The sequence below is a fragment of the Alligator mississippiensis genome, chromosome 6 (assembly GCF_030867095.1).
Source record: "Alligator mississippiensis isolate rAllMis1 chromosome 6, rAllMis1, whole genome shotgun sequence".
NCBI lineage: Eukaryota > Metazoa > Chordata > Crocodylia > Alligatoridae > Alligator > Alligator mississippiensis.
In genome coordinates, this window is record NC_081829.1 from 1135305 (window position 1) to 1163164 (window position 27860).

The window sequence follows — 27860 nt, forward strand, 5'->3', positions numbered from 1 at the left end:
GCCTTTCCCTCCCCCTCCCTCCTAGCTCGTGCCCTGGGGAAGCACCTTCACATCTGGGGTTTCACAGCGAGTCTTGTTTTCTGAGCAAAACCCATTTAAAATCCGTAAAGCCTTCCCAGACAAACCAGGCAGTGTGCAGGCTGGTCTACGGCCCAGCTCATCCTCCCAGCTCCCAGGGGCATCTGCCTCAGGATCACCTGCCTCTTCTGCTTTCTATAGCCACCAGGCTCTGAGGCTCTTGGTCACTGAGCCGTGCGTAGCAAAGCACACAGGAGCCCCTTTTCTGGGGCAATGCAAAAGGCCCCTGCGCCTGTTTTCCTTCCTCGTTCCTCCTACACCTTGGAGTGGCAGAGCGCGTCCCTCTTGCTGGGAGCCAGAGGAACATCCCGTTATAATCAGTGGGTTTGGGGACAGTGAGCACAGCCTAAGGAGCTCCAAAGGCTGGGCTTATTCCTCTGTGTACCCCAGCACATTCGATGTACTGACAGCAGGACGGTGGCAGGTCCAAAGCCTCAGCTATGTGCACGGGCAGAGGTGTGGGGCACCCACCCCTGGGAAACCCCAGTGCCAGAGGGGACTCTCACCCACGCCCCAAGGAAGGATCCCGACACCACCAGGTTTAAATAAGCATTTAATTAGGATTCCATTAGTATTAATATTGCTTTCAATTCCAAAAAAGTTAATTTCCACTTCTTAGCAGATATCTCAAAGTACAATATTAACTTTATACAAAATGAGCAATTAAGCAAACACCGTTATTCACATTTTACATTCTTCAAAAATACAAATTCATATTTACTCTTTTTGGGGTTTTGGAGATGCTCTTCCTTTGGAAGTACTGTACCTGTAACTGACATCTTCACATCGCTCTGCACGTACATGTGTTCCCACGTTTCATAGTTAAATAAATGCCTTTAACACCAGACACGCGCTCTGGAAAAGCTTTAAAATCATCTCCAAGACCACTGCCCAGCTCCTACCATGTGTCAAACAAAACAAAAGCAGGAAATAACCCTCGCACGCACAACCTCGATTTCCCGGAGCGACGATTCTGCAGAGATCCATGCTGAAGAGAGTGCTCGGCAGCGAACCAGGCTTGCGGATAGCACGGCCGCCCGCCTCCCACGCGAGTGCCAGCCTGTGTAAGATGCAACACAACTGCAGCTCTTATTCTCTGTCGAAAATGAGGGTCAAACAAATAGCTCCAGTCTGTAAGCCGGTGAAAGGACGTGACAATACACAGCGAGGGGGAAAAAACCAAACAAACCCGACCTTTTACACTGAATACTGGCTACCGGAACTACGAGACTGCAAAAAACATCCCCTTGATTTTGCTGAAAAAGATCGTATGAAAACATTTCTGGTAAGAAAAAGTAGAAACTGCATTTCGTCGAGAAAGTGTACACTGCATAACGAACCAAATTTTGGCCAGGTTGCACACCACCGAAAGCATGGTGTGGGATTTTTACACTCGTTCCAAGAACACGCACACGCTCGCACACACGCAGACTATGTACACGACTACATAAATATCCAGTTTCATTTGCATTTCTCAGTGCAGACACAGAATCCAACTTCTAGAACGGGTGGGACAGACCAAGACACGATGCGAAAAGTTAAAAGTTCAGCCCTGTCCGTGAGTATCGACTACAGGTCACGTTTATAAAAACTGGACGTCGTTTCCAAAATATGTTAAGGAGGAAAAAAAATAGACCAATTAAAAACTAGGCTGTCAGGTATCTGAAGCAGTGTTAAAGATGCTTTTTTTGTTTTTTTCCTTCGTTCTTTTTTTCTTTGCCTTACAGCCAAATCTACTCAAAATAGCCACTGTTCCGCCCAGCTAGCTCTTGGTAATAATACTTAGCACTTTTCATCTGGAGATCTCAAAGCACTTTACAAAGATGAATAAACATCCTCCTCCCTTTACAGATGAGGAAACAGAGGCAGCGATAGCGAGATTAAGTGACTTGCCCAAGGCCCAACAGGTATCCAGTGGCAGAGCTGGGACTATTACCCAGTGTACTGCCCTCCGCACCGGACCATGCTGCCTCCCGTTGCAGTTGCCTTCTGAACGTCACTGTCAAGTAGAGAATGGTTTTTAAATCTCCAAGGAACTCCAAAGGCCAATCACAGCTCGAAGAGCTGATATCCCCCAGCAGTCCCAGATCCGCACACCGGGCATCAGTTCATTTTCCAAGCCTTCTTTCTAATTGATGCAGGAAGAGAATTGTAAACAGTTTAACAATGTTGCTGCAGTTTCCAAACACACAGCTTGGACTCCGCGGGAGAGCCCCTCTCCGTGAAATAAGGCAGAGAACATGACATCGAACGCGGTCGGGAGGAGAATCTGGAAGGTGCAACATGCCTGTCTAAGAACGGCTGCTTGTCACTTCTGCCGGGGGCTCGCTTGGAAACTACGGGACGGGACGACAGGTGGACCCAGCTGCAAATGCCTACCGCCTCCAGCCGAAGTGACACGCAGCTCATCAGAAAGCACGAGAGAACGGGCCTGCCAAAGTGCAGCGCTCTCCGTGGAGGTTTTGCATAGATCAGACGTTTGCTAAGGATGCATAATTTCGCTTCTGTACAGAGAAGGGCGACAGGTCACTGAGCTAATGACCGCACAGATTCAGTTCTTCAGACAGACACAGACAGACAGACAGACAGACCGACCACACGGGACAAAGATCTTTAGCTACAAGTATTGCACCGAGATAAGTGCTCAGTTTTGTACACCCTTGTTAACATTTACTCAGAGCAAAAATAAACTTTGGGAAAGTATATACAAAAGAAATTGCAGCAATCGGGTTAAAGATAAAATCACCTAAAGTGCATTGCAGATACCAGCATGAGGTTCCTCAAACTAGTCTCTCTGGACGCAGCCAGCGCGACGGGAAGTCACAGCCCCCTCCCTATTTTGTTCCACGCGATGCAGTACCAGCGTCTAACGCGGGCTGACTTCTTGTCCCCAGCTGCCTCTACCACCTACATGCGTGAAGAGCAGGCTCTCCAGCCCCCAGCTGCGCGAGGCGAGGTTGCTGGCACCTCTCCTTGGCCTCCAGGGCTACAGGTGTTAGTAGTTAGACCTGTTCTCTGTCCTATTGTCTTTTTACCCCACTAGTAGCTACAGGTAACCCAAAAGCAACCCCCCTCCCCCCCAAGCCATCAAACAGGAAGCGCTTTCACACACACGGACGCAGAGCAGTGCAGTTTTGCTTCACAGAGACACACACAGGGATTCGTGGCTGGGATGCAGGACATGGGCACGGCACTGCCAGCAGAGGCCAAAGCACTATCACGGGAGAACAGCCTCCCTGCCTCCACCAGACCAACATGGGGCCTGCCATCAACAGAGGGGAGCCTCCAGCCTCAGTTGGGACTGCAAGGACCAGCCCCTGGCCAGGCCCTCGCGGGTTCTCCTCTTCCCCAGCGAGCCCGCCAGGGACATCCCAGCAGGGTGCAGGGACTGGCAATGCAGCACCTGGAGCAGCACGGGGACTGGCAGGCACTCCAGCAGCAGGCTCAGACAGACAAGGCATGACTGTACATCTTGGCAAGCGGGCCAAAGGTTAGAAAAGCAAATGCATTAGCAAAGCAGTTGCATCAGAGCTGTGTGGGGACAGGCTACACCAGATGCTCTCCCCTCCTTAGCTCCACCCAAGCCGAAACTACACCCGGGTGTCAGATGCACGTAGACCCGCTAGCCCCACCTGTCTGGGCAGGGACGGAGCCTGCGACACACCGAGGACCCAGGGATGAGACGCCGCACTTGCCAAGGCTGAAGCTATGAACTAACAGCAGAGATGTTAGGTACTGCTTGTCTGAAGCAGAGAGCGCGCGAGAGGGAGGGTGCTCCTTCTCACTGCTGTTGCCCACTGCCTTTCTAGAGGAGTCTCCCATTTCAAAAGCCTCTGAGGATTTTCTTCTCGGTCTCTAGTGCGGGGGGATTTCCAAGGATGCCGCTAGAGCTTTATTACAAGTGCATAGGAGTCAGCCCAATTAAGCAGCCTCTACACTGCTGACTGCTGTTTAAAAGCAGAAGTGGACGAGACCTCTGTATTGCCCTCTTTGGAGCAGACAGCTCATGTTTGTCTGTCAGCTTGGCTCCACTCTGCCTGGACCACAGCAAAGCCCTCTTCAAGAAACTTGTCTCTGATTGATTCCACTGTGAACTGGAGCAGCTGAAGACAAGGCTCAGCTAACCCTGCTGAATATGGAAGTCCTTGGCTAGAGGAGCAAGAAGAAAGGCTGCGAAAGGGCTGCCAAGCCCCCCACTGTCCAGGCTCCCAGATGCAGAGCCAAAGCCAAGCACATGGCACAACTCTCACAACTGAGCTGAGGCAGGCAGGGGTGCAGTCCCTTGCTGCAGGCAGGTAGGCACTCCCAGGGTGGATTCCTGCTCCCCACCCAGCTTTCACCAGCTGCACAGCGGATGATAAGCGGAGCAGCAGCCCCCGCTCTCCCCGGCAGAGCCTGGAAAACACAGGGCTGAAACAGAAACGCCCTGTACATCTGCTAACTTATGTTGGACATGTCAAACTGTAAGCACTGCCATGCCCCACGCACTGCCCTGCTAGCTAGTGCCTGCCAGGAGGAAAAGCTGCCAGGGACTTTCCAGTTCGGCTGACTTCCTGGGAGCCCTTCCCGCCAGGAGCCCTAGCGCACACAGCACCCTTGCCCCGACGGGATGCTTTCCTCTTCCCACCCTGAAATGGGGCAGGCCCTCCAAGGGGTAAAAGCCAGCTCCCTTCAGCCCCCTTCTCGCTGCACTTCAAAAGTAAGGTCACCCATCTCACTTTGCATCCTCTGGTGATGACATGGCCCCAGCTAAGAGGTTAGTTCTGGCACTGGCTCTTTGGAGGAGGGCTTTCAAACTCCGGGGTCCTGGTGCAGAGACCCGGGAGAAAGGCTTGGCTGTGCTGACAGGGCCCAGCCAACAGCAGGGGCTGAGCCCCACTTCTGCCAGCCAGAAGCACAAGTGAGAGGGAGAGGAGTTTGCATCCCTAGAACTAAGGAACACAGCTGCTCCGCATCATTGGCTTATGGTCGTATCACTAATTCTCACTAATGACAACACTGTAAACTGAATAAAAACTATTTAATATTCTTTCCTTTAACACAAACGGACTGACAGCCAAAGCCAGACAGATGGATAAAATACTATAAAAGTACATCTTTTAAAATAATGCAGCATAAATAAACCATTTAAAATGAGACTGCATTTATTGCAACATTACAGGCTTTTTGGTGGAAGGGGAGTTTGTATTTTATTTACCCTGAGTAGGTTAGAATCTAGAGTTTCAGTTTGATATGAGAAACTACTAAATTGTGTAATGCATTTTAGTCAAGAAATAGTCCCACGCACAGAGAGCTGGCATTGCAGTAGGTTGGAGGCAGATTCAGGCAGGGATTATAGAGCTAAACAGAGAAAAGGAAGCATTTCCGGAGAGCAAAAGGACAGGCTCGCTGAATTCGAATTCACTGAACACTGATGAGAATCACTGGGAACAATTTCCTAGAATCATCCTCAACGTCAGGCCAGAGCCATCGGTCAAAGTGTTGTGCTCAAGGCTGATTCATGCTGCTCTACCTACCCGAGAGATCTTAGGTCATTCAGATCAGTCACAGAAGCAGCACGCACCAATACGACTACATTCAAAACTCACCGCGCTCCTCAAGAGGCGCGCGGGCTCTGACCAGGCAGAGACTTTGATCCCACTTCTGGCTCATGAAGCTTATTTTCAGCCCTCACTCACTCACTGGGAGCACAGGCACCTCACCCTCAAGTAAACTCCCCCTAAGTTCTTGCTGGCTTTACTGATGCTGTTAGCATAAAACACCCAGGCGCCATCCGCCAGCTAAGGAATGGGGCAGGGATCCCAAGCGTGGTAAAAGCATCTTAGAAACTCTCTCAAGTCGAGCTCCAGGGAAAACATTTCCTACTATAGTAACGCCGTCTTTTGCTACAGAAACTTCCTTCTCTGGGCCCCCATCATAGTGCAGGGTTAGTAGCAGACACGGGAGGAGATCACCGACCCAAGGAGTTGTAACAAAGACCCACTTGCTGCCAGTACCAAAACCTTAAACATAACAGTGATGTGCAATTGGAGACTGACTGGAACCTATTACCCCCTTTTCTCTTTCTAATCTGTATGCAGACGAGTAACCTTAACTTCCATGTTCACATATGACAAGCAAAAGTGACAGACAGTGCAGCCAAAACAGTTCATATATAACTTAGCTTTTTTTTTCTTTTTTTTTTTTTTTTTTCTTAAAGACAGACCCCCAAAGATGGATGCTTTTGGGACGTGACTAAAATGACATCTGAGAGGCAGAAGTAAGCCACAATGCTTCCAAAGAGGAAGGGGGAAAAAAGATGCTTGATCCTTCAGCTTCTTCTAAAAGGGAGGACGTTACCGTCCCGGTGCAAGGGAGAAGAACCAGGAGCATCTTCACTTGGAGAAGCTGCTGTTCAAACCCATTTCTTCCTCCCCCTGCAGTAGTGCTTCAATTGGAATCAGGTTGGGTGAGGTTACAGGACACTGGAGGGACAGGAAATCCGATACATCTATGGCACTTAACGTTTCATGCTGCGAGTCTGAAGGGTTAGCTACCTGACCGCTTCGCTCACGCAAAGGAGAAGAGGAGGAAGGAAACGTCTGAGGCTGCAGCTTAGCATCTGGCTTCTCTGAAGGTTTCAGCTCAGGTGAGGAACACCTCTTCTTACTCGTGGCTTTGTCCTTGGCAGCATCCCGGCAGGCACACTGACACTGGCAGGCCTCCTCTTGCTTGATGATGATGACAGGAACGCTGATTTGCTGCACGGAGTTTCCTGAAGGGGAAACAGGAAGCCCAGAAGAATTTACACTGCATGCTCTTCGTCGTAGGGTAACATGCCCGCTCTGCTCAAGCACCGTTCACACGGGCAGCATCACAGAAACAATAACAACATTGTGAGAGCAACAAAAAGGAACCCATACCACTAGCTTTCCAAATGATCCCCGTGATAAGCCATGGGGACCAGGGGAGGCTAAGTCATCGTTACCCGGTTAGAGCTAAGCCTTGGAAGCTGTAAATCTGCTCAGCCAGCCTTTTCAAATCCCACTAGGGTTACTGAAGGTGACAGGCAGACAGACCCGGGGCAGGATGAACTTAACCATGCTGATTACAAGAAGGAACCAAGCTGATTATACATTAAGTAAAGCGGCAGCGTTGCGACCGCCTGGGCTTCCAGGCGTTAATGATGGCCTTTCTAAACAGGAGAGCTGGAGAGACTCGCAGGAGGATGCTGTGCCCCTGCGCTGCATGTGCTTCTTTCCATGCTGGAACCAAGTCAGGTATCTCACAGAAACAGGCATCCACGTGTCCCAGCCAGCAGCTAAGAGAAGCCGCTTGGCTGAAAGCTGCCCTGGTCTGGAATGCTGAGGGCCCGAAGCCACCCACCCAGGCTTCCACCCCGCTCTCCATGCCTGCTCTCAGTGACATTTCCGAGTGCTTCCGCTCCACTAAAACATAACCAACCCCCAGGGATGGTTACTACGGCCCCACACAGACTCCCCCTTCTTGTCACCTCAAAGGCAGTTACCTGCCTGTTCTGCTTTTCCCCTTTCAAGGCTCTATGGGGACAGTTCCTGCCTTTGTGCTGCTCTGTTTAACACTTCCTCCCGCTTCCTCTGTTTAAATCTCACCTTCAGACATGCCTGTCCTGAAACATCTGATCCAGTGGAGGAAGAAAGCTACAGAAAAACAAACGATGCCTAGCTGTCTATTGTACTAGATGCGACTCAGAGAGGGCGTCAGCCAGACTGCTGCTACTAGACATCTTAAACTCATTTATACCAGCTGTTTCAGCTTCTCACGTATGAGGTTATCGTTGTTTCAAAATCTAAGTACACAGATCATTTAACCTAAATGAGACACTAGCTTTTCCATCTCATACATGTGTTACATTAAAATAGCATGTGTTTTTTTTGGGAAAACTGGATCTAATTAAGACAACACCATTCCCTAGTCTCTCCCCAGGAACTGCTGTATCATCTGTGGTCCCTTCTTTTTTTTTAATACAATGTAATGCCAACCTCACCCTCAGGCCATAGCTGTGAACTGTGCTTAAAACTCCTCGAGGAGGTCAAAAGCTGAAGGTTCCTTAGACATTTTAAGAAAGGAATCATGTCACAAGTCCTAGCCCAGGAGCTGAAGGGTAAGAAGCTCACTGCAGATATACATACCTGTGTTGCCAGCTACCGGTAATGCGGTGGTAAAAAAGACTTTTTCTACCTTCGGAACTTGTGGCTTTAAAAGATAAAACACATTTGATGCAATTAAAATTAGATCTTTGCTAATTAAACCTTGAACAGCTGTGAGCAAGAGAAATATGCATCCTAAAGAACAGATGGCAAAAATCAAATGATTTTTTTTTATAAGTTGGGCTGATATTGTGCTTTGGTATTGTGTTCTGGGTACAACAGAACTAGGGTTCTGGTTTCAGTGGCCCAGAAGATGCTGAACTGAGTACACTTCATACATGTTGCCAATGAAACGAATTCAACATGAGCCAACTGTCCTGCTTTTCCATACTGTTTAGATCAATGTCCCTTTATTCTTTATAATAGCTTCAACTTTTTCAGATGGCCCCAGTTTGCTTCTTAAAGAATAACACAAACTATTCTTGAAGTCCCAAACACCAAATTAATGGAACCCGAGATGCATCTCATTTTCCAGAAGACTTTCTGTTATCTTTACATACAAGACTACTCTGATTCACAAGGCAATAGGATTAAATCAAGGAAAGGGAAAGACAACAAAATGCCTGAACAAATTAATTATGGAGGTGTTTGTGCTTCTACACTGTGACAAAGATGATGCAAAATAAGTTCCTCTTGGACTGTACACAGCAGTATTACAGGTAAAGCAAGCTCACATTATCTCTGAGGCGCACAGAAGGGAGTGCATTGTTAGAGAGAAAGAAGACAGCAACCGCCCAGGAAAATCTTCCTGCCTTTGCATTTCCCCAATACTTTGCCTGCCATTCATCTACCTTGTGAGGCTGTCAGGGCAGTGACTACCTGTGCAGCACTACACACATTGCTAACTATAACCAGTACTGAAGCAGATGCACCTGGAACCAAGCTTATACCTCCAAAATAAACTAGCTCTGGTAGTTTGTCTTTTCCAAACCAGAGCTCCTGCACTGTGAGGGACAGGGATAAGTTTGAGCCATGTTTCAACAACAAAGTAAGGTACACACTAACCATTTGTTCTTGGTTTTGTGGAGAACCAGTGGCACCATTTAAAATCCATTGCAAGTTCTGTTCTCCCATGACTATGCTGGACTGTAGAATAGCAGTGCTCTGAGACGGAGTAATTGTTATCGTTGGGTTACTGGTCAGAACAGAGTTTGCACCCACAGGCACGGTCTGGACCACAGCTGGCAGGGGCTCCGTGGCACTCGGTGGTGCTGGGGCTGAGGCTCCAGCCACCACTGAAAGTCCCTGTACAATGGGCTGCGGTGGCGCCTGAGTGGGCTGCAGAAAGTCTTGGTGACTGGCTGCAAATGGTGTGCTGTGAGGAACAGGCACTTCAGGGGACTGTAAAACGGCTGTGGGGCTTCCAAATGCAACTTGCTGTGAACTGGGTCCCATGGAGATGGGGGCTGGAGGTGGTGCTGAGGCTTGTAGTGCTGGTTGCGAAGGCTCCGAAATGCCAAGCTGCAGGACCAGGGGGAGGGACAGAGATGCAGAGTCTCCAACAGAAGACTGAACAGTCGTTGCTGCGTCGTCTTCACCATTGAAACTTTCAATCAAGGCAGCTGCCAAAAGAAACAAAGTAAAAAATTCCATCCGAGACGAACAAGCCGCTTTCTGCTGAGCCTCACGACGTAGCCCAAATCAGCCTCTAGCGAACCGAGAGCAACGCAGGAAAACAACCACCAGCCTCTGCATCTCCAAAGCATCGCACAAAGCTCACAGAGTTAACCAGTGAAGCGTGAAGGACAGCTCAGGGAGCCAGGACACAGCCTGCCTAAATTCAGGAAGCAGAGCACATTGTAGTCTACACACAGGCCTCCAAGAGCTGTTAGCTCTCAGCATCCGTAAGGACTTCTAGTACAAATCCTCTACTAAGGTGGTTTCTTTCATTCAGCCAATATGTCTGTCTGCTCCAAGAGGGGAGCTCGGAAACAGAGCTTAAGAGACAAGAGTCCAGATGCTCCTGTCAACATGAGCTCTCACTTCTAGGGCCACAGCCTCAGCACCACACAGACGATGAATACTGGTTACGTTAAAAGGGCAGAAAGGTGACAGTCCCTACCAACCCTTCCCAGCACACACTCATCTGGTATCTGCTGAGGCTACAGGGCAGCTTTCTTCAAGGCGAGGTGTATGAATAAAGGGGTGCTTGCGGGGAGAGGGGAAGACTGCCTCGAAGGGCTCTCTGAGGAAACACAGATAACACAGCGTACCAGTCTGTTGAGAGTCTTCCTGATTTGCAGTATGATCTGGGCTCTGGAACATAGATTCAAAGATACTTGCTGGTGAGATTGTGCTAAGGTCTTGTCCTTGTGTCTGGGAAAACAGCAACAACAAGAGAGAGAGCAGGGTTAGGTAAGAGCACGTCCCAGGGTTCAATGAGTTATTTGCATAAGCGGCAGTCAGCCAGCTTCTAAAAAAACACCCTCAGAAAGGGAAGGGACCTTTGGGCAACTAGCACAAGAACAGCAGTCGCCTCTTAGCTACCACTGGGCACAAGGCAAAATCCCCAATCGATGCCTTTTAGGAACTGAAATGCCTGCCTTGTCCTTTCCACATGGGAAACCTTTCACTGTACTTTCTCCAGAACACAAGCCAACATGGCTCTGGTTAGTTTACTTCCTGGCTTGTGCAGCAGCCTCACCCCAGCCTGTTTTGGGAACAGGAGCTCTTCCCTGCTTCCACAGCCTGGGCCTACAGCCAAGCACAAAACAAGGCCAGCCAACTTACTACCCATACCAGGCAAGACACCACCCCCACTAGAGAATTAGAAACTCTCCTTTCAGATCCTGGAGACGTGCAGCAAAAAGCCAAAAGGTCTGTGCCCAAGACATCAGCAAACTGCAATTACTTCTTGAACAGACTGCAACAAGCACTTACAAGCCTCCTCCCAGATGTACCTGCAGAAGACGCAAGCTCTTTCAACACCACCCGGAGGCCAGTCTGTAGTAACCTAATTAAGTGAACGCAACACATGCCCATTTATACTAAGTATGCGATTCCACCAATTAATGCAAGCAGAAAAGGTACAGAGCAGCTGGGGAAAGGAAAGCCAAATGGTAGAAACTAAGACAGCAAAAGCACCTGGTGCTTAACTCTTGAGGCCAAAATATGGACTTCTTAGCTGAAAGTGCTGAGGACATAATGTAATGCAGCTGCACCAAAAAAAAGACAAATGCCCGTTTATGTTTCTTCTGTTGGGAGCCTTTGTAATGGATGCTAATCGAGATGCACACGGGCAGCCACCACCCCACAGAACAATGGACAGAACGAATGGAACACCCTGTATGAATATGTACACCAGCTAGCCATTTCAAACACTCCCCAGCTAACACTAGCCAGACAGCTCAGGGCGGTCACAGCTAAGCCTCTGGTTCCTGGTGGCTGAAAATGAAAATGGCAATACATATTATTTTTTCTACACTAACTAATTCAGCCTAATTCATCTATGCCCACACCGCACATTAACAATTTGCTGAAGAACAAAAGGATGCCCCCTGCTTCACACTAACAGAAACCGGAACAAGGCTGAAAAGCGAAGGTTAGAAACGTCCATGCTGTCGGGATTACCCCAGTGTGCCCCCGCAGGAGGGGTCTGAGTGCATCCCATTGTTACAATGCCCAAATTCACCCAGCAAGACTGCAGCAATATTTCATGCTGACAGACAGCAAGATCCAACTGGAGAAGGGGACCAACCAGGATGCATGGGAAACACATGCATTTGCCAAGACATGGTGCACTGCGTCCTGCTGATAAATCTGCTGGTATCTATTCTAAGGCAAGTTGCTTCAATGCCTCTCTCCCTGCTGCTGGCGAGGACATGCCCTCACAACAATATGCAAAAGCGGGACCCAAAGCAGATAATGCTGATGAATCAATTAAGTGGAACAGAGGCCACCAGTTTTAAACACCTATGCTGTGTTCCTCTACATGGGACATACACACTGTACAGAAATGGAACCTCTTGTTCTGGGAGGAGCACAAGAAACTTACTGTGTTTGCATTTTCCCGCAGGTCTGAATCTGTGGACATGAGACTTAAGTCACTCAAACAGAGTGAGTGGTTTGTATCCTGGGAAGGGGAACAAGGCCACAGTTATCCATTTACACATCAGCATTAGTCATATTCAGCACTCAAATCTTTCAAGTCACTTTAAGTCCCTTTAAAGACTCCACACAACCTGGAGATGATTTTGCTACCTTCATAAGGCCCAAATCTCAGTCCTCAAACCAGTGGAGCAATGTTAGCTCACAGTGAGGGATATCCGTGTTTTCCCCCATGTCACAAAGCCCAACTCTTCCCCTTTCAAAGATAATTAGGGAAAACGGGATTTTTAAATCACTGTACAGACAAACTGGTCTCTAGCACAGCAAAACTTGGGGCCTGTCTGCCCCACCTCTGGGCCAGGCTTGGGGCTCTGCCTAGGAGCACAGAGTGCCACTCTCAGCATCTGGTCTTGGTTCCAGCTCAGGGACACGCTAAGCCAGCTGCGCTGCCTACTTCCCAGGATTTGGCATGCTCTGAGCATGCAGGCATGTCACACTGCTTAAGGTATCACCAAAGGAAACTCAGGCAGGATAATGCAGCATGAGAATCTACATGAATACCGCTACCATTGACCTATACTGCTCACTGCATAGTGTCATTACAAGGCAGGCTACATTCAAAAGAACAGTAGCTCAGTCAAGCTGTGAACATGTCTTAGATTACCAGGTTAATTCAGAAGGCTGTTTCACCAGGAGGATGACAATCTGGCAGCACCTTGGTAGTTAAGGTCTGGAAGTACCAAACTCCACTTCTCAAAATCTACCAGTTGCCAATTGGGAGAGAGTGCACAAGCCTTCCATTTCCATCTTGAAACTTCTGGCTAAGCGCTTCAGAAAACACTGCAGGCTTTCTGTGGGAGCCAAGCACCCAACAGCCTCAACTTTGAAACTCTTAAATGTTCCTCTTTTCAAACCCTTCATTACCTGGGGAATTCTTTGCCTCCCCACTCCAGAACAAGAGAACATGCTTTGATGCACCACAGAAGCATTAGCTAGGAGAGAGAAAGCTACTGACCTCGGATACGCCGCTATTTGGAAGTGCATTGTACGAGTGTCCTTTCTCATGACCTTTCATGTGGCTCTTCAGACTATACTGAGTACTGAAAGTCTTCTCACAGCCGTCAGTGGGACAGAAGAAAGGCCTCTCCCCTACAGGCAACACAAACATCTGTGACTTCAGGCATCTCTTTGCTTTTCACAAGACACCAAAGCCATTTTGATGATGTGAGAATCGCACTCTCCTAGACACCCTAAGTGGGAAAGGGAACCCTTAAACATGCCCAACTATATTCAGCCCCACCTGCTCCCTCTAACACACACACTCTACTACAGACCTGAAACCTTATAAAGAACAATACATGCCCAAATCCCACAACATGCCCACAGTGCCACAGTCCAGGGCGACAGACTGAATGCCACCTTATAAAGAGTCTCCCATTTCACCCCACGCGGCAGAGTAAATAACGAATGGGACGTGTGGGAACATGTCTGAACAGCCTATTGCACAGATTTAGTGTCACTTCCTGGATGCAATATAATAGCCTCAAAAATAAAAGCTTCCAATTTTGTCAAGTGGGTTGATGGAAGAGCATAAGATTTAAGTTTTACGCATCGTTATTGCTGCATTTGTGTACAGCACTGGTGAAATTCAACAGCTGCCAAGTTTAAATTGAAGGGATATTGCTTTATGGCTCATTACCCCTAGACAGCTGCATTTCTTGTTTCCTAATTAAAATATGAATTGAATTATTAGCTGCCCACTACCTCTTGCACATTATGGTTCTATTTGTTATAGCTTTTGGAGAAGGCTGAGCGTATGTAGCTAGAGTTGTGAGGATCTAGGAAGTCATGCTTGGTAGCCAAGTCGCTGTCTGCTGAGTTAATCTCCTCTCCTTTTGAATGCTTGTTCTAATGCCGTCCTGAGCTATTTAACAATTAAGTGCAAAAGTGGCCAGTACTCTTGTATATGCATCTCTTTTATTGCTAACATCTGAATGGATAAAATCAGTAATCACAGGCCTGAGAGCCATGCCAGGTTACTAAATGCCCTTTCGAGGCAACTCTGTAATTAATGGGTATAGCCATAATTACACTGAAGAAGCTCAATTAGAGAAGAAATCCCTCCAACTTACCAGTATGTGTCCTAACATGTGTTTTAAGGTGGTGACTTGCAGCAAAAGCCTTTCCACAGCCGTCATGATCACACCTGAACGAACCGAGAGAGAGAAGTGTTAGTATCAGGCTTCTCAGAGGTATCAGGTCTGATGCTAAGTCACCCTTCCCAGGACCTTCCACTCCATGGAAAGACAGTGGAAGGCAGACCTGCTGCTAACCTGTTAATGGAAACTGTTTGCTGCACAGATGTGACAGCAAAACAGGACAAGTGTATGTACTTTTTGCTGCAGTGACCATTTGTATGGGTTAAACTCCCCAGTGGCAACGGAAGGAAACAATGGATTTTGCTGGTGTGTTCCTAATGGGATAGGTTTACCTTCCTTTGCAATCAGACCAGAGTTTGGCCCACCTTGTCAGTGAGAGAAGTGGCCCTACAGACATGCCCAAGCATCTAATCCCTTTTGGTTTCCATCTTGTCCAGACTGGTTAGTGCAGTTCGTTTCCAGGCTCTTACATTGAGTTCAGGCTTCCAGCCTCTCCTATGCACCACCACCTTGCTCAGCCCAGGCTGCCAGTGATAAACAGCATGCCAATCTCCTCATGGCTCCCCAGGGACTCACCTAAATGGCTTTTCTCCTGTGTGTGTGCGAACGTGCTTCCTCAAGTCACTGAGTGTGGTGAAGTATTTACTGCAGCCTTGTGTGTCACAGTTGAACGTTTTCCCTGTGTGAAGCCTCTGATGTGCTTTCAACCTGCAAGGCATGCCAAAAAGATTCTTCTTATCACATGCAGAAGAGCAGAGGCCCTAGCCAAGGCTGACAAGCCACAAAAACAAGAGCACAAAGCAGGTTCAGAAACTTAGGCTCCATCCACTAGATTAACAAGCAAGTTACCAATGTCAGAGCAGGGCCCGAATCAAAATATCTGAAAATGACCTGCTGTACAGGACTGTGACAGTGCAAATAACAGTCCTGGCTCGGGCACTTCTGCCCCAGCTCTTAGTACAGGCCAGAGTGGATCTTCAGGTTGACCTGAGCTTTACACAGCAGGATCAGTCTTGCAGCTGGAAGGACCTACTCCTTATCCCTGCTCATAGAGGAACCAAATGTGATGCCAGAAGCAGTAGTAAGCTTCTGCCACATGAGACTATACAGGTGCACGGGAGGGCACTTACCTGTATAGTGTATTGAATGCCTTCTCACAGCCCTGCACATCACACTCGAACGGCTTTTCCTTGGTGTGCACACGGACGTGGATTCTGAGACTGTAGGAGGTAAGAAAGGCCTTGCCACAACCTTCCTGATTGCAGACAAATGTGTATTCCCCACGGTGTGTCTTCTGGTGAGTGCGCAGGTTCCCGGCAGTGCTATAGGTGCGAGGGCAGCCCTCAAATGTGCACTGGTATCTCTTGACCTAGGAGAGAAATGCTGTATATATTAAGTCTACAGGATGTAAACAGAGGAACCAAGTCCCTGGCACCCTGGCTGCAGTACAAGGCAGGGGCCTAGAGAGGGGAGTTAGGGTGAATAACTACTAGGTTCTTGCCCTGATTAAACAGCAACCGCAAAGACAAGGAGCTAATTCTGATCCCAGCCTTATACCAATGCAATGTTAATTAAACAGGCAAAGTCACACGTTCCTATTTTGTTGTTGTGTCCTAGGGAAGCAAAGGTTTGCAAGGTTTAACTCAAACAAGCACAAGAATCTAATGGGATAAGAGAGAGAAGGGAAGATTAAGCCCTCCCATGCACCCTGAACTAAAATGTTTTTTAGCAACTGACATTTCAGTGAATTGCACATTCTGTACCAGTTTGCCTGTGTGAAGAGGCAGAGATGCGCATGCTTTTCTATTCAGATGCATGGTGCTGAAAACCCTCTGCTACTGCTGTCCCCTGATGGAAGCAGCAGTTACTGAGCGCCCTGCAGGACCCGATCCTAACCCTATTTAATACAAGCATCTGCAGCGTGCTTTGCTGTCTTCCAGTTCTCCTAAAACAAAGAGAGCTTCACAACTGCAAACTAAGAATCTAAAACGTTCAGCTGCCCGAATATTCACAAAACCAGGTTTCTAGTTTCAAAGGCACACTGACAAGTCCCCAACGATCTCTGCACACTTTACTGCACCAATAAATGGGTATGCAAGTGATCTGGACACAAATTACCATGGAGTGTAGATTGCTCTGGTCCATTTAGTCTACATTCTCATACCTATTAATACAGCTTATAGCAGCAGCACAGTAAAAATGTGTCATTTTCTCTGTCATTTTGTGTTTTAATAAGCAGCAATGTGATCACAGGAGCCCAAAGACTGCATGCCAATTGAAAATGTCAGTTCAGCAGTGCAAGAGTCTGCGGAGACCCAGCCAAAATTCTCACACTAACAGAGAAGCTTTCACTCCTCTGACACAGCCTGAAACTGCACTGCAATGAGATGATAAATGGGGTGTTTTAAGGCTACAGAAGAGTAGTCTAACTAGCTCTGTGGTCCAGCTGGAAACCCTGACTCATGTTAAACTAGATTTGGTAGAAAAATCATCCCATTCTGCACAAAGCAGGGAGGGGGGACATTAGCGACTCACACAGTGTGGAAGACAGAATGGTTAATTGAATCTTGTTCTCTCACCAAGTGGAAGAAATCATCAACCAGTCACACTAGACTGGACTTCTCCCCAGCACTAGTTATCAGACTGACAGCTCTCATCTGACTGACGCGGCTGGGAACCCTCACCAATCTGAAAAGGATTCCAGAGCCCCCAAGGATGCTGAGGACCTGGCTGCCAAGTGGAAGCGCAACTCCAAAGGACGACCAGCAATGCTCATAAAGACAAAGCAAAGTCACAGCAGAGCAGGAAGGATTCACTGCTTTTCCCTGTAGATGAGTTTAATCACATGGTAACTTGAGCAACACAGAAGTCAGCACCCTATTCACTTTTCCTGAAGTGTTACACTCCCCCTGGGATGGAGCCATAACCGGAACTTGTCTGATGCTTGCAGGGGCCATGGGTGGACACCCGGGGCCATATGTGCAATACAAACTCATGCTTCCTGAGCAAATTTTCACGAGCTTTTTCATGGCAAGCAGGAAGGGCATGAGAAGCTGTCAGCCAGGTCCCTCCCCTCAAACATTTCATGAGTCAGCACTGCTCCCAAGATTTCTGCTTCACACAGAGCAGATCAGTCCAAGAACTGCTGGGAGTCGATGGGGTGTCCAAAAAGGGAGCCAGGAAGCATTCCCTGGTGTGCTGTCAGGCTGCAAGTGTACACTGGTGCCGCTCTGGGAGATGCCAGGTGTCAGAAACACTGGATATGAGTGAACGTGACGCACGGCCCAGCCTTGACAAGGAGAACGCAGCAGCCTTACTAAATCTGGACAAGAACCTCCTAAATGTGCTTTCAGCCCCGCTGGGAAAGGTAGCATCTGGCTAATGTTTTGCATTGTATCTGGCATAAAGAAAAGGAGTGGCAAGTCTTTGGCACAGAGGCTGAGGGCTCTCTTCTGTAAATACCCTTTTCATTAGTCTACATATTTAGAGATGCCTTTACATTCTTGTGCAATCCCACTCTTAACACCCCAGAGGACTTTGAAACCCTTATCAGCAGAAAACGAAGTAGCTCTCAAGCAGATCGGCACGCACAGGTCCTTCAGAAGGTCTCAACAATGCAAATAATGACCGCAGAAGGAAAGTTCAAATCCATCTCTACTTAAAAGATTTCATAGAGAAATAGGGCTGGAAGGGACCTCCAGAGGTCAATGAGGCAGGATCGTCCCCATCAAAAGCATCCTACACAATCCATAATCTAAACTCTTGGTAAAACTGGACTCAACCCTGACCTGACAAGACATCATTTCCCCCTCTACAAAGGCTGCAACACAGCTTAGGGAGGAGCTTGCTACAGGAACCTGTGACTCGGGGTGTGTTGATTTTTTTCTTGAAAAAAATATTTTAAAAATAAAATTGTGGCATGGTATTTTCAAAAAACATCCAACACTGGCCTCTCTCTGTTCTCACTGAAGCCAGCTAGATTCTTCTTACTGGATTCAGGGGGAGAAGAGTTGGGCCAACACTGACCACTTTCAAAAAATCCCATTTTAGATACGAGAAGGGCAGGAAAGCTGAATGGATGTAGGCTGTCCTCACTGTTGTAGACCACAACACCCAAGGATTCTGCACTACAGCATCTGAGCACCATTTACCTTCTTCAGCAGTTGGAAAATGATGTTCATCTTCCCCAAACTATTCTTTTAAACAGACTTGCATCCTGTACAGAAAACCAAAACCCCAAATGGCTTCTCTCGTGCTGGGGCAGCAAAGGTCCACTGGGGGCTGGACAGGCCTAGCGTGGGCTTTGAACTCTCCTGGTATTTGCCCACGCTGTTAAAGACCAGACTCCAGCCACTAAGAACACACTGCTCAAAAGCAGCCAGAGATTTGTCATGCCTCAGGGTTTGCGTGCCCTGCTGCTATATTCAGCGGGCCTAGTTTTCAGAGACAAAAGCCCAGAGAATTTAAAGATCACTGGGAACTACACGCGCTCAGCACCTTTAAGAATAAGATGCTCAGTGTTGCAGGACAGGCCCCTGGAAACTGAGGTGATAAAAACCAGTGGCCCTTAGAGAACGTGGCCATTTCTTCTCTTGGCCACACTCATGCCAGAGGGCTCAGCTAGCCAGACATTTTGACAACTGGGGACTTGACAGCCCTAAGCCCCACGATGTGGGAGTGGAGCTCTGATTTCCTTTAATGGCAGAGGAGCATAAGCGCAGGTCCTGCTTGCCTGAGAGGTCATCATGGAAATTAAGTAACTCGGAGGGTGGCAGCCACTCACCAGAGATACAGCCTGACTGAACCAGAGGCACCATCCAATACAGCATTTGCCACTGGGGCAACATGGCACCATGCTGTCCCCAACACAGACACGCTGGGGTCCACAGCTGGTGCTATCTGGGACATGCTCATGAACGAGGCCCCTTCCACTGAAGGGAATTAAAAGATGAATTAGGTCTCACCCAAAACATCCTCTCGTCCTGTGGGCCTGTTTTTTGGACTGCACGTGTTCCCTTCTGTGTGCTGGGGCACTGGCAGAAAGGAAAGCCTCACTTAAAAATTAAAGTAAAAACTGGACAGTTAACCCCATGTCCTTACCACGTATCAGTGACCCGATTCCTTCAGGAACACCAGGTACAGGGGAACGGCTAACACCCGCAAGTTGTGTGAGTGAGGCCAGTGCATAAGAAAATCCTTTCATTTTAGGAGACTCGTGTTTGGAGTGAGGCAGGGTTTCTTCACCCCAGCCTGCCTATTCCCAGAAGCGAAAAGCAATCCAGCTCAAGGCTGGGGCATACTGTACTCGTGTTTTTCAGTAAGGGACCTCAATTGCACAAGCTACACATCAACGTTACCCAAGTCTGGAAGTGAGAGGCTTTTGTCACACATAGGTTGAATTACGTGCTAGCAGCACAGCAGAGTCCAAGGAAAGGGACAAGGAGGAAGTGTGCAGCATAATGGAAACAGTGATGGCATAGGAAATATTTAACGACTGCAAACAGCAGCAGGGAGAGTAGACTGTAAAGGAAAGAGGAAGATAACCCCAACAGAAGGAAAAGGTGTAAAACCCCAGCAGAATGCAAAGCATAAGAAAAGCAGCTCTGCTCCTACAGCAGGTGGGCTGAGGAGCCCTTTGCTTTTACGTGCCAGCCACTGAATGGTCAGTGTGGACCCACTGCCTAGGCCTTCCAGTGCCACGGACAAGGCCTCTCCCTTTCCAATTTTCTCCTCTTGGCAGCAGATGCTCCGCCAGCCCTCACCACTTTCAATCTAATATGCTCTTCACAAACTGCCCTTCCCTCTGGTGCTTTTACCAGCTGCTCATGGAAATAGAATAGGGAAATATCTCACACATTTTAACTGCTTTTGACACCAACAGGAGAGACCAGCCCCATCTCATAGCTGCTGCAGAACACTGATGTGTTCTAAGATATGCTGCTTTCCCTTGTTTAATGGGCAACCGTCTATGCAGGGGTATCTGCAGGTATGCCTCTACCAAAACAGTGCAATGCAGGGAAACCTGTGTACCTGGATAAGTGAGGTTTATACCAGGGTCATTCATTTACAACAGTTTTGTACACCTGTGTGAACTACAAGGGGTCCAGAGCGTAGCTGCCTGCAGCTAATACAGCACCTCAGGACCGTGGGGCAGGGGAGCAAGCAACAACCCCCTGGCGCTGAGCAGACAGCTAACCCTAAGAGACACTGATGAAGGCTGCATCTGTTACCAGTTCAATTTATAACAGCATTGTTCCATCCCAGATTCTTTCACTCAGGGTTAATTTCTTACTGGGTTGGGTGACATCAGTCCTCTGTAGGGATTTACATTGTGTGCATGCTCCCATTTTACACCAGTGTACACAAAAAGGGCCTGGAGATGTGACATGTTAAGCACTGTACACAACAGAGAGCTATGTGCAGACAGACACAAGTACCAGCAAAGTAACATTTGTGAGTTAACTTGCCAAGAGGACTATCCCAGCAGCTGGACAGGAAGGCTGCACTGTTATTTCTTGGTCAAGCACAGGACAGCATGCATGCAGGGAAAGGCAAAGTTGTTAAACCTGCTTATGCTGAACATGTACCACAGACCTAGACAACAGCCATGCAGCAAGTTCTAGACAAGTACAAACAGAGCGGTGAGGGCTAGCACTTTTAAATGCTCCCCAACGACAAGATAAAGAACTAGAAAATCCAGTATTTATGTGAGAGGAAAGTCAGTGTGGAGAAGGTCACACCCATTTTGCAATAAGTGAACACCCCACTATGCACAATGCAGTAATAGCATGATTAATGGAGACAGCTTTGATCACTGCAGAAAGGTTACATCCCTGCAAGGCAATAAGGAGGTGCCCTGATATTTAAAAAATGAAAGGAGCCAGAACACAAATGAGAGTACATAGCAGCAGATGGACTAAACAGACACTGGGTAAGAAAGTGAATTTTATTGCCTGGAAAGAAGTGTATTAACCTGACCAGGGACTATCAGCTTCAATACCACTTGTTTCTTACACACACCAGCACTGAAGTAAGCTGGCTCTCATGTAGGGTGTTACATACGGAAGTTGGTTGTCAGTGACCTCAAAACTCTCCCCATGGAAGATTCAATATCAGCTACCAGAGAATGTGACAGTTCTGCACATATGTGGATTACCCAAAAGTCACTTGAGTAAGCAATTCAAATATTTCCTGCCCTCCTTCACTTCTGCATACCCCATATATGTAGGCAGTGAACACATATATATGGCTCAAATGGTTGTTTTTCAAGGAAGATAAATGTCTCTTTTAAAAAAGTGACAGTATCATCAACTTGGTTTAACTACATGTCTTAGACTGCTTCTTCTTTCTCCAAAGCACTGGTTTGCTAGTATGTTTTCCAAGGCATTCTGGAAAGGTAGACATATACCATGCTATTTCAAGCAAGATGCGTCTTCTGGTACAATGGGCAAATGAACACTGAGCCCTCAGTCTAAGGAAAAGGTCAGTGCAGAAAAGACCAAACAAGCATGGAGCATACATCAAGAAACAAAGCCGACATGCAGAGTTTTGATGGAAGTCATAGCAGAAAAAGGCTTAAGGCTATTATTATGTGAATGGACCAGAAATGAAACATGTCAGGAGGACTCCAACACTGACAGCCAGAATACAAATTCAGAGTAATTCTACTTCTGTTGAGGGCAATGGCTGTAGGTATGGTACACATCTCCCTTGCAAAGAGACCAGGCTGGGCCCTGGCAGAAGTCTAGGTTAAGCAAATTTTCTGCAGCCAGAAGCTAAATGGAAGTTAGAACTATATTTGTTGTCCGCAAGGATAAGGAGAACCTGGCAACGCATGGGACTAAACAGTGTCCAACTCGTTCAGCTGTACAGACTGAGGAGCACCAGACCCAGGAACACCAGCTCCAGCAAGCAAGTGAAACTCAGGGTGGATAATTCCACCTGTAAACAGCACATGAATGAGGTGACAGCTAGTTGTTCTATGGGGTAGTAAGGTGGAAATGACCAGCTAGCAGGGCAGGTTAAGGGTCTTCACTTTCTCACAAAGCAAAAAATCAGAGCCAAGTCCTCTGCTGACGTTGTACGTTGACCCAAACGTTCAGAAGTAACTGCTTTGACATCAAATATCTGCAATATCTTGTCTTTCTTCCATTTCCCTAGGGCCTAAGAACCGGAACAGTAGCTTTTCAGATGTTAGAAGAAGGTGAAGGGGCATCTACTCTTTGAAGTTCCTTACTCCAGGCATTTGAATTAAACAGAATTTCCCCCCCTCTCCTCCCACCCACCCACTGAGATCAAAGTTTTGAACCAGCTGGTTGAAAGTCATTTCCCTCACTACCAAGTTATAATCTTTCTAGATAGCAGGAGAATTAATGAATCCCTCCAGGAATGCCAAATCAGCCACTACCTGACTTTATAATGTATTTGCAGCTTTATTATAGTTACTTAACAGTTTTCCAAGCCTTGTTAGCACTTCAAAAAATATAGAACAACCCCATATTTCTTTTCAGGTAACATTTAACCCATTCCAAAAATGTTCCACAGTGATTTAGCAAGCACATCCTGTTTGAAGAAGCTGAATAGAGCAAATTGAACGTCCTATAAAAATATTGGCAGGCGTGCTGGAATTCAGTGCAGGCAATGAAGCAGCAGGGAAGAGTCCAGGGTGCCACAGCAGCTGATACGAATAAGAACTGAGTAAGGAACTATTTTTCTGTCGGACTCCTAGGCTGACAGACTGGCTGAGCCAGACCTCTGCCCATCTCATCTCTCAGAGGCTGCTGCTACTACTGACCCACTTTTACTTTGCCACTTGAACTACACGCAAGGTCTCCTGCTCACCTGAATTATTCAGGGCTCTCAAACCTTGAGTCCATGCTAACTAAAGGCTTTTTTCTGCAACCCCGTCTCAGAGTTAGAATCAAATTACACAAATTGTTCCACTGTCTTCAAGAGAAACATGTACATCAGTGGTAGTGCATCCACAGGGAAAATTGCAACATGGGCCCGATGGCTAAAATACTGACAAGTTGTATTACAGAGTTAGCCAACTACCTCCCGCCCCACAATTCACTGTTTTTGCAGAAAAAAAAGAGTCAAGAAAATCTGTCCACACCTCCTTCAATTCCCACACAGCTAAAATTCATTATGCAAATAGTGCCCTGTTATCAGAACCAGCCCTGTTTCACCTGAGTGAATTGATTCAAAGTCTGTGCACTGACCAAGACCATCAGTCGTTGCCTTCCAGAATGTCACTTGCTCCTTGTTGCTCTAAGCAGCAAAAAGGTACAGACACACCTACTATGAGCAGTTTCTGTTTCAAACCAATTAGTACAACAAAGGTTTCACACTTTAGGAAAGTTACTAGACGGGCACTGGCCTAGAAGTTGGCACCAGCTTGGATGTAGAGGTTGTCCTAAGAACTGGACACACCTCAGGCTGAAAAGGAAGTTCAGATCCACTCTGGAGGTTTTGCTTTGTTTGGTTCTGTACTGAGGGGTTGTTAACTGACTAGGCAAGATCAAATGTCAAGTGGATGAAGCAAATTAAAGCACTCCTGCCTTGGATCTTAAGCTTTCACAGCATCACCCTTCTAGCACTAACTAGTCACAGAGCACCCACCCATGGAATCATAGCAGATCATTAGATCCCTCGCTCAGGCGATGAGTCATAGCAGGACTTTGGGCCCCTTGAATATCTGGCTGCTCTGAGGGCATGTAGATTAGTAGCTAAGAACGTTGGTTGAGATTTCTCCAGCAGCTCAGGAGATTTAACTGCAACATTTATCTTTAACATCAGAGAGAAGCATGTAGCTCTGCCCCCACGACTTCATCACAAATAACTTTCCCAAGTGCTCTGGGATCCCCCAGATCGAAGGCACTGGAGGTGGGCACCACTCTACCGCTACAGTCAGCTACTTACTTCTTTAAGCTTGGTTTCTGGGCATTCCGACTGCAAAGTGAGAGTAGCTCCTTCAATATTTCTTGGCATGGGAGTTGAACCAGGATTTATAGTTAGATGAATCTGATCTGGAGAAATAATGTGTTGCACATAACCCTGGGACATTCCTTCATGATCTGCTATTAGATGAAATCCTTCTTCGTGACCCTCTGGTAAAAAAGACAAATGATCTCCACACTGTCCTTCATCCTCGTCATCCTCCAATATGCCATGGTCCTGCTCAATTAGAACAGTTGTCCTGTCATAGACTGTCCCAGATGACGAAGGAAGCAGTCCATTTTTATCCACAAACCTCATCATCTTAACATCTTGGGTCAACTCGTCATCCTCTACTACATAGCAGATAACATTGTCGTCAGGACTATTTTCCCCCATTGTTCAATCGAATTCAGTGCAATGTCGTAAAATGAAAGTGTAACAACTCATCTGCAACAGAGAAGTGGAAAGAGTGAGTCAAAACTATTTGGACAGGGCGGTGCTTTTTCATTTCAGCTCTCGAGGGTGTCGGCTCCTGCAAGTTATTCCCTATCCAGGGAACATATCAAGACAACAAGAGGGCTCTTGCATCTGTCTCGACTGATACACAAACTGGCTTCAAAGCAACCCCAAGCCTTTAAAGCCCGTCACTTGAGATAGCTTTGTTTATACAAGTTTAGAGCACAAGAGACATAAATGCAACGCTGGCTCGCATCCACAGATGCTTCTCCAGCAAATCGTGGGACGTCATTCTCCCATTGTACTCTGCTCTGGTGAGGCCGCGGCTGGAGTACGGCGTCCAGTTTTGGACTACACAATTCAAAAAGGACACAGAGAAGCTTGAGAGAGTTCAGAGAAGAGCCACGCGCACAACCAGAGGTCAGGAGAACAGACCTTATGATGAGAGGCTGAGAGCCCTGGGGCTCTTTAGCCTGGAAAAGCGCAGGCTCAGGGGCGATCTGGTGGCCGCCTATAAGTTTATCGGGGTGCTCACCAGGATCTGGGGGAACGTCTGTTGACCAGAGCGCCCCAAGGGATGACAAGGATCAACGGTCACGAACTCCTCCAGGACGGTTTCAGGCTGGACGTAAGGAAGAACGTTACTGTCCGAGCCCCCGAGGTCTGGAACAGACGGCCGCTGGAGGTGGTGCGAGCATTTGGATGTTTATCTTGCTGGGATCCTATGACCGCAGCTGACGCCCTGCCCTGGGGCGGGGGCTGGACTCGATGATCTTCCGAGGTCCCTTCCAGCCCGAATGTCTATGAGACGCTCGGGTCAGAAGGGCCTCAGCAGATCGTCGGGTCCGACCCCCTGCCCGGGCAGGAAAGAGCGCAGGGATCAGACGGCCCCAGCCAGGTCCTTGCCCGGTCTCCTCTTGAAGACCCGCAGGGGCGGGGACAGCGCCACGTCCCACGCAGCCCGTTCCAGATCCTGGCAGCCCTTGCCGTCAAGAAATCATCTCCAATGTCCAACCTACATCCGCTCCCCGCCAATCTGTGGCCGTTGCTCCTAGTTACTCCAGGGGTGCCCTGGCAAATCAATCATCTCCCATCCCCTGCTCCCCCCATAAACGTATAGGCAGCCACAAGACCCCCCTCAGCCTCGTCTTGCGGAGGGTCCCTCGGTCTCCCCACGCCCGCAGGCCCCGACCCCGCGCGAGGCTGTCCGCGTCCCTCCTGAGGTGCGGCGCACAAACTGGACACCTGACCAGCGCCGCATCGGGGGGCGGGGGGGGGAGAGGCACCCCGTCCCGGGACCCGACGCAGGGCGAAGCGCGGGCGGCCTCGCCCACGGCTCCGTCGCGCTGCCGGCTGGCGTCCGTGCGGGAGTCGACCGCGACCCCGAGAGCCCTTCCCCCGCCGGGGCGCGTGGCGGGGCCCGTGCACTGGTCTGCACGAGCCCAGCGCACAAGACGCCCGCCGCGGCCTGGCTCGCCAGGAGCCCTGCCAACAGGCACCGAAAGGCCCCGCGCCAGGACAGCGGCGGCGGGGACCGGCCCCGTGCCGGGCCGCCCCGCGTCACCCCCGCCGCCCGGCGCCGCCCCGCCCCGCTCTCACCGAGCTCCCGGCAGCCGCGGGCCCTCCTCGCCCTCCCCAGCGGCACCATGGTTCCCAGCGCACTCACTTCCACTTCCGCTTCCGCCGCGCGCGGGGCACGACGGGACGCCGCCGCTTCCGGCCCCGCCCCTTGCCGGGAATAGCGTTCGCGAGGGCCGGCCCCCTCCCCTGCCCTTCCCCGCCCGGCAGCGGCGCCAGCGCTAGAGCGCCCCCTGGGGCCTGCGCCCGCCCCTGCACGGCCCGCCCCGCCCACCTTCTCCTCCTCCTCCTCCTGGCCCTTGCCTGGCTGCACCCCTGGCCTCTGTCCAGCTGCACCCCTGGCCCTTGCCTGGCTGCACCCCTGGCCCCTGTCCAGCTGCACCCGTGTGGCCGTGTTGCCTCATGCTACGGGGAAGTGCAGCCACCCCAAAGAATAGGCTGGCAATCCACACCGACCTCGAAAGACTTGCAAGTTGGGCAGATCAAAACCCGATGGCATTCAACACCGAGAAATGCTCCGGAGACAGAGCGCACACCACACGTATGGGCTCGGCGATGCTACGCTCGCTAGCCCCGCGTCTGAAAGAGACTTGGGGGTCACTGCTGACCACGAGATGAACACGAGCCACCGCTGCGACGCTGCAGCCGGCAAAGCGAGCAAAACGCTGGCTCGCATCTACCGCTGCATCTCGAGCAAGACCCGGGCAGTCGTCCTCCCGCCGTACTCGGCCGTGGTGAGGCCGCCGCTGGAGCACCGTGTACGGCTCTGGGCTCTGCAGTTCAGGAAGGATGTGGAGAAGCTCGAGAGTCCAGAGAGGAGCCACGCGCACGATTAGAGCACGAGAGAACAGGCCTTACGAGGAGAGGCCGAGCCACGAGACGCTTCAGCTGGGAGAAGCGCAGGCTCGGAGGGGACTTGGTGGCAGCCTGTACGTGTCTACGGGCGTGCACCAGGGACTGGGGAAACGCTTGTTCACCAGAGCGCCCCAAGGGACGACAAGGACAGACGGTCACAAACTCCTGCAAGACAGTTTTAGGCTGGACATAAGGCAAACTTTACTGGCCGAGTGCCCAGGGCCTGGAATAGGTCCCTCCAGGGGTGCAGGCACCTGCTCTGGATCCCTTTAAGAACCACTTGGATGCCTATCCTGCTGGGGTCATTTGTCCCCTGCTGCCTGCCTGCCCTTGGGGCGGGGGCTGGACCCGATGGCCTTGCGAGGCCCCTTCCAGCCCCCAGGTCTGAAATCTATGCTCTGCCCTGCTCGGGGCTCAACCCTCACTCGAGCCGGAGCCTGCCCCCGGCAGCACCCAAAGCAACCGCTGCCCCCAGGGCACTAATGGGCCCTGCGGGCACCACCCCTTACAGTCCCAGCCCGCATCACTGGTGCAGCGGTGCCAAACTGCAACCCCAACCATAAGCCCTCGGGGTATAACA

The 27860-nt window shown here is 49.3% G+C and overlaps 1 protein-coding gene across 3 annotated transcripts; it reads right to left on the bottom strand.

Annotated features, from left to right (window-relative positions):
- Positions 1-618: 618 nt before the first annotated feature.
- Positions 619-26576, bottom strand: MTF1 (metal regulatory transcription factor 1). 3 transcript variants are annotated; one of them, XM_019490254.2, is made up of 11 exons: positions 26514-26576; positions 24374-24838; positions 15583-15821; positions 15029-15160; positions 14426-14499; positions 13309-13442; positions 12241-12318; positions 10460-10562; positions 9252-9808; positions 8229-8292; positions 619-6832 (listed from the first exon to the last, which is right to left on the bottom strand). In XM_019490254.2, the coding sequence occupies exons 2-11, from the start codon at positions 24785-24787 to the stop codon at positions 6453-6455; spliced, it is 2175 nt and encodes a 724-aa protein (XP_019345799.1). In that variant the 5' UTR covers positions 24788-24838; positions 26514-26576; the 3' UTR covers positions 619-6452. The 3 variants fall into 3 exon arrangements, with proteins under 3 accessions (XP_019345799.1, XP_014463390.1, XP_059585444.1); XM_014607904.3 differs by having other exon boundaries at positions 26447-26548; XM_059729461.1 differs by lacking the exon at positions 26514-26576 and adding an exon at positions 25383-25480.
- Positions 26577-27860: the final 1284 nt, after the last annotated feature.

What these genes read in the sequence shown, in the direction of transcription:
- MTF1 (XM_019490254.2), bottom strand. Translation starts at nt 24,787, where the DNA reads ATGGGGGAAAATAGTCCTGACGACAATGTTATCTGCTATGTAGTAGAG. An exon ending in ACAGGAGAAAAGCCATTTAG is followed by an intron (nt 14,500 to 15,028) that starts GTGAGTCCCTGG and finishes CGGTTCGTTCAG; the next exon opens with GTGTGATCATGACGGCTGTG. An exon ending in CAAATAGCGGCGTATCCGAG is followed by an intron (nt 12,319 to 13,308) that starts GTCAGTAGCTTT and finishes TCCCCTTCCCAG; the next exon opens with GATACAAACCACTCACTCTG.